This window comes from Mauremys mutica, unplaced genomic scaffold (assembly GCF_020497125.1).
Source record: "Mauremys mutica isolate MM-2020 ecotype Southern unplaced genomic scaffold, ASM2049712v1 Super-Scaffold_100475, whole genome shotgun sequence".
NCBI lineage: Eukaryota > Metazoa > Chordata > Testudines > Geoemydidae > Mauremys > Mauremys mutica.
In genome coordinates this window covers 69,135-78,138 of record NW_025423349.1, presented here as the reverse complement: position 1 = coordinate 78,138, position 9,004 = coordinate 69,135, and the positions used below count along the sequence as shown (strand labels likewise).

Sequence of the window (9,004 nt, the reverse complement as noted above, 5' to 3'; positions counted from 1 at the left end):
ATCTGTGCCTGCAAGACCTGTCCTGGACTGTGTTCCTGTCGTCTAAATAAACCTTCTGCTTTCCTGGCTGGCTGAGAGTCCTGGGGAATCGGCAGGGAGCCCGGGGGTGCAGGGCCGGACACCCCCACACTCCGTGACAGAGAAACAACAAGCCAAAGAGGCTGACCACAAGAGAGAGCTGGAGAAGCAAGAGGCTAACCGCAAAGCCACAGAGGCTGACCACAGGAGACAAATGGAGCTCCAGAGGGAGGCCCACCAGCAGGCCCTGGAATTAGCAAGAGCTACCCCACCTGTTCCAGCCCAACCCAACAACCCTCCTCCAGCCACTGTTCCCCATCCCAAGAAATTTCCCACCTACAGGACAGGTGATGACGTTGAGGCCTTCTTAGAAAACTTTGAAAGGGCCTGCATTGGGTACAGCATCCCTGACAACCAGTACATGGTGGAGCTGAGGTCACAGCTCTGCGGAGACTCATCACAGGTGGCAGCTGAAATGCCTAAGGACAAAATGAACGACTATCAACTGTTCCTAACCAAGGCCAGATACAGAATGGGCATAACCCCTGATCACGCCCGTCAGCGTTTCAGAGCCCAGAAATGGAAACCAGAGGTGTCATTTCCAAAACACGCCCACTACCTTGAAAAGCAGTATTTTTCCTGGTTGTCAGGAGCTAATGTCAACACCATGGACGAACTAAACCTCCTGATACTGATGGACCAGTTCTTGGATGGGGTTCCTGAGAACATTAGACGCTACATACAAGATGGAAAACCAAAAACTCTCACCGAGGCAGGGGAGATTGGAGCCAGATGGATGGCAGTGGCAGAAACCACGAAAGCTACTGTCAAGGGGAGCGAACCCCACAGGGTACACACCGACACTAAACCCTACCATCGAGGGCCAATCAAGCCCACACCTACAACCCAAGGACAGCCGCAAACTACCTATTCTTCTACCTCACCAGTCTCCAGTAATCCACCTCGGACCAGTGACCCGTCCGATGACAGGCCGGGTGGGTTTGGCCCGGCCTGCGCGGCCCCGGGGGGAGGAACGTCTGGGCTGGGGGCAGCGTCGGGGACGGGGCGTTTGCAGAGTCGGAAAAAAGGCTCCGGAGTCCTGCTCCCGTTTCAAAAAAACAGCATCGGAGGCTGGCGACCGAGAACCGCGGCGATTCGGGCGGCTGGATTGGAGCAACCGGCTCGGCTCTCCGGGAGAAGCGACCGCCCGGCGAGTGCTTCAGCCCCCCCAGACAAGCGTCTGGCCCGCGGTCCGGAATGGGCGGGGCTGGGAGCCAGGACTCCTGGGTTCTCTCCCCGGCTCTGGGAGGGGAGTGGGGGCGGGTGGGATAGAGCGGGGGGGCTGGGAGCCAGGACTCCTGGGTCCTACATTTAGTCTTGACCTGCCCATAAATGGTGTGAGTTTGTTTCTTTCTCACACCCCAGCCTGTTTCGCAATTGCATCTCTTTCCCTTTCGGCCGAGCCCCGAGGGAGCGCGCGATGAAGCGCGGCAGCGCCCGGATGCTGATGCTGATGCTGATGATTGGGGGGGCGTTAATTTGGCTCCTTCACACCGTGAGGATCAAAGTGAGACAGACCCCGCAGGGGACCCCTTGCCCCGGCCCCGGCTCGTTGGAGCTGCCCGACGGGACCTTCACCTTCCGCTTGGATCCCGCCGCCTTCCGGGCCGAGTTCCCCCAGCTGCAGAGCTACCGGTGCCGGGAGCTGATCCCAGGGGACGGGGTTTGCACCGGGCCCCCGGGGCCGCCCCTGCTGCTCCTGGCCGTGAAATCCCACCCAGCGTCCAGCGCCAGACGGGCCACCGCCCGCCGCACGTGGGCCCGGCCCGGGGTGCTGGGGGGCTACCGGGTCCGAGCCGTCTTCCTCGTGGGGGTGTCCCCCGAGCCCCGGCACATGGCCCTGCTGGGCCGGGAGAGCGGCTTGTACGGGGACGTGGTGCTGTGGGATATCGCCGAGAGCCACCACAACCTGTCGCTCAAGGAGCGCTGCTTCCTGCGCTGGGTGGGGGCGCGCTGCGGGCAGGCGGATTTCATCTTCAAAGGTGAGCCCGGACGCCTGGGTCCTCGCCCCAGCTCTGGGAGGGGAGTGGGGACTGGTGGGTTAGAGCAGGGGGGGCTGGGAGCCAGGACTCCTGGGTTCTCTCCCCGGCTCTGGGAGGGGAGTGGGGTTGGTGGTTAGAGCAGGGGGGCTGGGAGCCAGGACTCCTGGGTTCTCTCCCTGGCTCTGGGAGGGGAGTGGGGTTGGTGGTTAGAGCAGGGGGGCTGGGAGCCAGGACTCCTGGGTTCTCTCCCTGGCTCAGGGAGGGGAGTGGGGGCTGGTGGGTTGGAGCAGGGGGGCTGGGAGCCAGGACTCCTGGGTTCTCTCCCTGGCTCTGGGGAGGACATTCAGCCCCCAGCTACCCTCCCCAGCGTCTTTTCCCTCCTGCAGGGGATGATGACGAGTTTGTGAACCCCCCCGCCCTGGTGCCCTACCTGCGCCAGACGCCAGACGCCTCCCACGTCATCCACGGCAACATCCAGCGCCATGCGGTCGTGTTCAGAGGGGGGAAATATCGTGTCTCCTCCGCCCTGTTCCCCCAGGACACGTACCCCGACTTCCCCGCCGGGGGCGGGTTCCTCCTGCCCAGGGCCAGCGTCCCAGCCCTGGCCGCGGCCTCCGAGCGCATCCCCGTCTTCCCGCTGGACGACGTCTACTTGGGCTTCCTGGCGCTGGCCGCCGGGCTGCGGTACCGGCACGACGCCCGATTCCGGGTGTACGGCATGAAGGACGAGCTGTGTCTGTACGGGGAGGCCTTCGTGGTGCACGGGGTGTCGCTGGGCAGGGCGGAGGAGGTGTGGAGGGGGTTGTATACGGAGCGACGGTGCAATGGGATGGGGCCTCTCCCCTCTTAGCGGGGCAGGGAATGGGGCAGGGGCCCGTCCCCTCTAGGGGGTGCCGGCCACCGGGGAGATGCTGGGTGAGTGTGATGCTCTGTACCTCGGGGTCATTCTCATCCTTATCAAGGAAGATCAGGGTGGGAAGGGACCTCAGGAGGTATCTAGTCCAACCCCCTGCTCAAAGCAGGACCAACCCCAACTAAATCATCCCAGCCAGGGCTGTGTCAAGCCGGGCCTGAAAAACCTCTAAGGAAGGAGATTCCACCACCTCCCTAGGGAACCCATTCCAGTGCTTCACCCCCCTCCTCGTGAAATAGTGTTTCCTAGTATCCACCCTAGACCTGCCCCACTGCAACCTGAGCCCATCGCTCCTTGTTCTGTCACCTGCCACCACCGAGACCAGCCGAGCTCCAGCCTCTCTGGATCCCCCCTTTCAGGTAGCTGAAAGCAGCTATCAAATCCCCCCTGGCTCTTCTGCAGCCTAAACAATCCCAGTCCCCTGGTGACAGATTTTCGTTACCAATCCGCCTGAGGCCACCGTTGATCCGGCTGTGGCCACAGGATCTTTTTTGGGGGGAGGAGAGGACGGGGCACACCGAGGGTCTCCATTTTAAAGCGTTCTTGATAAAATAAGCTCCTCGCCGCGGAGAGCGCTGGGGACATTCCCACGTCACTCAGGGCGTTAGCGGCCCCCGAGCCCGAACCCCTTTTCAGACTCCCAGACTGGCCAAGCCCGGGGGTAGCGTCCGACGAAGACGGGGTGGGGACGTGCTGTCGGCCAGGTCTGGTGCTGCGCTGCAAATCGCTCCAGCTCGCAGGAGGGTTTTAAGTCCTGGCGCCTCAGAGGGGTGAGGGAGACCCTGCTCTGGGTGCCCTCTGTGCCAGTCCAAACGCGGTTCCTGTGGTCTCGTCAACGTTCCCAAAACAGCCCGGTCCCAGGGACACGAGGCTCGGCTCCCCCTTTCGCTGTCTCGTCCGTGTTTCCCATCCCTGCAGCCCCTGGACTTTGTTTTCCTTCCTGCTGGCAGCTGGAGTTCTTTCTCACGGCCTCTTGGGCACATTCAAGCCACCGACTTCCTTGGCTGTCAGCCGAGTCTCGGCTGGGCTCCGTGTCCTTGGAGAGGGGCCAGCGTCTTATCTTCGCACTGAGCTCGGTAGCTGCCTGTGACAGTGCGGTTCTGGCGGGACCCAACTGAGGTGCCAAATCAGGACCAATTGCTTAAACAGGGCAGTCACAGCCCTAGGCTGGGGTTTTTCCACCTCTCAGGCAAACCAAACCAGCCAGACAAAGAGGACTCTGGTCTCACCCCACTGGCTAACCACAAGTCACACAAGCAATTTCCTTAGACACTCCAGTCTCCCAGCATCACCACCAGTGCACTCGTCCTGGGGATGAATGGTTATGAAAACCAACACCCCAATAAAAGAAAAAGGTTCTCTCGATCCCAAAGGACCAAGCCCCAGACCCAGGTCAATATACACATCAGATCTCACCCACAAATCACGCTGTTGCCAATCCTTTAGAATCTAAAATCTAAAGATTTATTTACAAAGGGGAAAAGGTAGAGGTGAGAGGTAGAATTGGTTAAATGGAATCAGTTCCATACAGTGATGGCAAAGTTCTTAGTTCAGGCTTGCAGCAGTGATGGAGTAAACTGCAGGTTCAAATCAAGTCTCTAGAGAAAATCCCCCGCTGGGATGGGTCCTCAGTCCCTTGTGCAGAGCTTCAGCTTGTAGCAAAGTCCCTCCAGAGGTCAGAAGCAGGGTTGAAGACAAGATGGAGATGATGCATCAGCCTTATATAGGCTTTTCCAGGTGTAAGAACCTCTTTGTCCTGACTGTGGAAAATCACAGCAAAATGGAGTCTGCAGTCACATGGACAAGTCTCTGCAGACCTTTCTGAGTCACAAGGCGTGTCTGCCTTCTCTCCATGGGTCAGTTGTGTAGCTGATGGTCCTTAATGGGCCATCAAGCAGGCTAAGCAGAGCTAACACCAACTTGTCTGGGATATCACCCAGAAGCACATTACCAACTTGAAATACAGACAGTATTGAGCCAATATACTTAACTTCAACTAAAAATGATACAGACATACAGACAGCATAATCATAACCAGCAACCCATAACCTGGTCTTAGACACCTTAGATGACCCCCTTTACCTAAGATTTGGTGCCACTACAGGACCTTGGTTGCAACCCATGTTCTATATGGTCCCAATTTATATCAATAACGTCACACTGCCATGTTGAGTTAACCCCTTCTCCGCTCTTTTCTTCTTCTTCTTCTTCCCCTCCTTCTCGGCCTCGTGTAACCTACAAAGGAAGCTTCCCCTCTCCACTCGCACACCTTTAACCCTCCCCAAAATTGCTCTGCGGTGCTTGCAACGGAGTTCACAAGATACGGCGCTGCTCTACCCGCGCAACGTTTGTCACGTCGGGCGTCTTCGGCAGGCTCCTGATGCACTGAACATTGTTATAGTTAAGTTATGGGTTCTAACAAAGCTCGGCAACCTTTCAGCGGTGGTGTCCCGAGTCTTCATTTATTCACCCTGATTTAAGCTTTCACGTGTCCGTCGTACATTGTAACGTTTTTAGAAGGTCTCTTTCTATAACACACGGGATATCGCAGTCCTTAATGTTCAGGTTTGTTCCTTAAACCCGGGGCAGTCCCCTGTGTCGGAGCCTTGTCGTCTTCGCAGGGTCTTAGTTCCTTGCCTAGGTCCTTCGGAAGGTTTGCTCGGAAGGGGCTGATTGCCCTTCGGAGCGGCTTGTGAAAGTCGGTCGTAAAAAGGCGAGATAAGTGTGAACTTTAGAGCAGCTCTCTGAAGCTGAGACTTTTCCCCGACACCAGACGCCCCGGCGGGGAACAGAGCAGGCGCCGCGGATCGGCCGCTAAGGACTCGATACCGGCTCGGACTCGGGGTGACGATTTCGGACGTCCTGGCCCCGTGGCTGAAATCTCATCCATTGTGGGTTCGGACAAGAGCAGGTGCCCTGGGGTCAATCTCTGCCCGGGCGGAGCTGTCGGGTTCCCCCCGATTTCCTCCGCGCGCCGCCGGGAGGGGAGCAGCGACGGGACCCCTGCTTTGGGCTCGGAGGACGCCGAGTGCCGGGGCGCGGGGAACATCAACGCCGGGCCGGACCCTGCCCAGAGACGGCGTCTCCGCCGCTTGCCAGGAGTTCACTGAACACTGGGTTTTTCAACCTTTTCCTGCGCGCGTTTGCCAGGGGACGCCGGAGCCCCGACCCCAGAGCCTCGTGTAATGTCGGGCACATTGAGGGACGTTTGAAGGAACCGCAGGACGCCTCGGTTCTCTTGGCTGGTGGGTTAGAGCGGGGGGGCTGGGAGCCAGGACTCCTGGGTTCTCTCCCCGGCTCTGGGAGGGGAGAGGGGGGCTGGTGGATTAGAGCAGGGGGGGCTGGGAGCCAGGACTCCTGGGTTCTCTCTCTGGCTCTGGGAGAGGAGTGGGGGCTGTGTGTTAGAACAGGGAGGGCTGGAAGCCAGGACTCCTGGGTTACATATCTACTCCTGCCCCAGTGTTTGTTCAACACACCCCAGGCTAGTTATCACCTGCCTTTGTTTCACTTTCAGCCAAGCCCTGGGGGAAGCAGAGATGAAGCCCTGGGGCACCCGGATCCTGCTGATCGGGGCGTTATTTTTGCTATCATACACTGTGAGGCTCAAGCAGAGACAGACCCCGCAGGGGACCCCCAGCCCCGGCCCCGGCCCCGGCCCCGGCACGGTGGAGCTGCCCGACGGGACCTTCACCTTCCGCTTGGATCCCGCCGCCTTCCGGGCCGAGTTCCCCCAGCTGCAGAGCTACCGGTGCCGGGAGCTGATCCCAGGGGACGGGGTTTGCACCGGGGCCCCGGGGCCGCCCCTGCTGCTCCTGGCCGTGAAATCCCACCCAGCATCCAGCGCCAGACGGGCCACCGCCCGCCGCACGTGGGCCCGGCCCGGGGTGCTGGGGGGCTACCGGGTCCGAGCCGTCTTCCTCCTGGGGATGTCCCCCGAGCCCCGGCACATGGCCCTGCTGGAGGAGGAGAGCCAGGAGTTCGGGGACGTGGTGCTGTGGGATTTCGCCGAGATCCACCACAACCTGTCGCTCAAGGAGCGCTGCTTCCTGCGCTGGGTGGGGGCGCGCTGCGGGCAGGCCGATTTCATCTTCAAAGGTGAGCCCGGACGCCTGGGTCCTGCCCCGGCTCTGGGAGGGGACTGGGGGCTGGTGGGTTAGAGCAGAGGGGGCTGGGAGCCAGAACTCCTGGGAGCCAGGACTCCTGGCTGGGAGCCAGGTTCTCTCCCTGGCTCTGGGAGGGGAGGGGTGGTGGTGGTGGTGGGTTGGAGCAGGGGGGGCTGGGAGCCAGGACTCCTGGGTTCTCTCCCTGGCTCTGGGGAGGACATTCAGCCCCCAGCTGCACCCTCCCCAGTGTCTTTTCCCTCCTGCAGGGGACGATGACGAGTTTGTGAACCCCCCCGCCCTGGTGGCCTACGTGCTCCAGACGCCCAACGCCGCCCACGTCATCCACGGCAACATCCAGCGCCATTCGGTCGTGATGAGAGGGGGGAAATATCGCGTCTCCTCCGCCCTGTTCCCCCAGGGCAAATACCCCAACTTCCCCTCCGGGGGCGGGTTCCTCCTGCCCAGGGCCAGCGTCCCGGGCCTGGCCGCGGCCTCCGAGCGCATCCCCGTCTTCCCGCTGGACGACGTCTACTTGGGCTTCCTGGCGCTGGCCGCCGGGCTGCGGTACCGGCACGACGACCGATTCCGGGTGTTCGGCATGAAGGATGAGCTGTGTCTGTACGGGGAGGCCGTGTTGGTGCACGGGGTGTCGCTGGACAGGGTGGAGGAGGTGTGGAGGGGGTTGTACACGGAGCGACGGTGCAACGGGACGGGGCCTCTCCCCTCTTAGGGGGGCAGGGAATGGGGCAGGGGCCCGTCCCCTCTGGGAGGTGCCAGTAACATGGGAGTGGCTGGATGGCGGCACAGAGACACATGGGGACAGGGGGAGGGGGTGTCTGAGTGGGGGCGGACGGACACATATGAGCCGGGGTGCAAGGACACCTGGGGGTGCAGGGACACATGGGGATGGGGCAGATGTGCCTGCCTGAATGGCAGAGGCGAGGGGCAGCCAGGGTCTGCCTGGGGGAGGCTCCCTAACAATTCCCCCCCCCACCAGCCCCAAAAACCCGTTCCACGCTTTCCCCCACCCAAAACCCCAATTTACTGCCCTCCGTGACCCCGACTCCCCCCACCCTGTGTGGGGCACCCGAGGGGCGCGGGGAACACGGGTCCAGGTTGCAGTTTAGAGGAATTCTGACTCCCAGCTCTGCCTTCGTACGCCCCGTAGGGAATCGATTTGTCAAAAAAAAGCATTCCCTGCCTCGTTTCCGTTGGCTGGATTGTTCCCAACGCACTGGCTGATGGGGATTTGGCAATACCTGAAACGGGCGCGATTCGGTCGTGTTATTTCTGACACGCAAAAGGTGCAGGATTTGAAACCAGGCTGCGCAGAATCGTTCCTTTCTGGGGGGCGCAGAATTCCCCCCGGGAGTAATTGGGGCATTTGCGTTTTCTTCCCTGAATAAAGCACCGTCCATTGGTCTTTGTCCAATTTCAGTCCGGCGGCGACACCCCAGTTCTAGCCAGACCCCTCTGCATTTCAGCTCTGTCCCCCACAACGGGTTGGCAACACCCCTGTGACGGGTGGGGTCCCAGAAACCCCCTTGGGAACGGCCCCCAGATGTGCTGAGAGACCCCCGAGCCCCTTTTCCCGGCCAGCCTGGGACTTCACTGCCCTGCCTGGTCGGAGCCAGACGCGCCGGCCTGCTGCAACCCTGCCCCAGGCCTGACCCACGCCCCCCAGAGCTGCAGGCGTCACTGATCATGGCTTAAGAAATTCTCCTGTCTCCAGCCCCCAGACCCCCAGCTGGCAGTGGGGTCCGACCCCCGACTCGATCTGTTTTACTCTGTATAAAGCCTGCGCAGGGGAATGGGACCAGGCGACTCTCGGCCCCAGGAAGCGAGACAAAGGCCCCAGCCCAGACCCCCCCACCCCAACTCCCTCCCAGAGCCTGACCCCCAACCCCCCCTCCTCCTGCCCCAGCCCA

The 9,004-nt window shown here is 60.9% G+C and overlaps 2 protein-coding genes across 2 annotated transcripts; both read left to right on the top strand.

The window, feature by feature from the left end:
* Positions 1-1,371: 1,371 nt before the first annotated feature.
* LOC123361370 (UDP-GlcNAc:betaGal beta-1,3-N-acetylglucosaminyltransferase 9-like) lies at positions 1,372-3,149 on the top strand. The gene is made up of 2 exons (XM_045001386.1): positions 1,372-2,060; positions 2,447-3,149. The coding sequence occupies exons 1-2, from the start codon at positions 1,499-1,501 to the stop codon at positions 2,908-2,910; spliced, it is 1,026 nt and encodes a 341-aa protein (XP_044857321.1). The 5' UTR covers positions 1,372-1,498; the 3' UTR covers positions 2,911-3,149.
* A 3,243-nt stretch (positions 3,150-6,392) lies between these two features.
* Positions 6,393-8,814, top strand: LOC123361372 (acetylgalactosaminyl-O-glycosyl-glycoprotein beta-1,3-N-acetylglucosaminyltransferase-like). The gene is made up of 2 exons (XM_045001388.1): positions 6,393-7,068; positions 7,343-8,814. The coding sequence occupies exons 1-2, from the start codon at positions 6,510-6,512 to the stop codon at positions 7,804-7,806; spliced, it is 1,023 nt and encodes a 340-aa protein (XP_044857323.1). The 5' UTR covers positions 6,393-6,509; the 3' UTR covers positions 7,807-8,814.
* The last annotated feature ends 190 nt before the right edge of the window (positions 8,815-9,004 follow it).

Excerpts from the sequence above, each read along its gene's own strand:
- LOC123361370 (XM_045001386.1), top strand. The coding sequence starts at position 1,499 with ATGAAGCGCGGCAGCGCCCGGATGCTGATGCTGATGCTGATGATTGGG. Across the intron at positions 2,061-2,446 it reads GGCGGATTTCATCTTCAAAG|GGGATGATGACGAGTTTGTG; the intron begins GTGAGCCCGGAC and ends TCCCTCCTGCAG.
- LOC123361372 (XM_045001388.1), top strand. The coding sequence starts at position 6,510 with ATGAAGCCCTGGGGCACCCGGATCCTGCTGATCGGGGCGTTATTTTTG. Across the intron at positions 7,069-7,342 it reads GGCCGATTTCATCTTCAAAG|GGGACGATGACGAGTTTGTG; the intron begins GTGAGCCCGGAC and ends TCCCTCCTGCAG.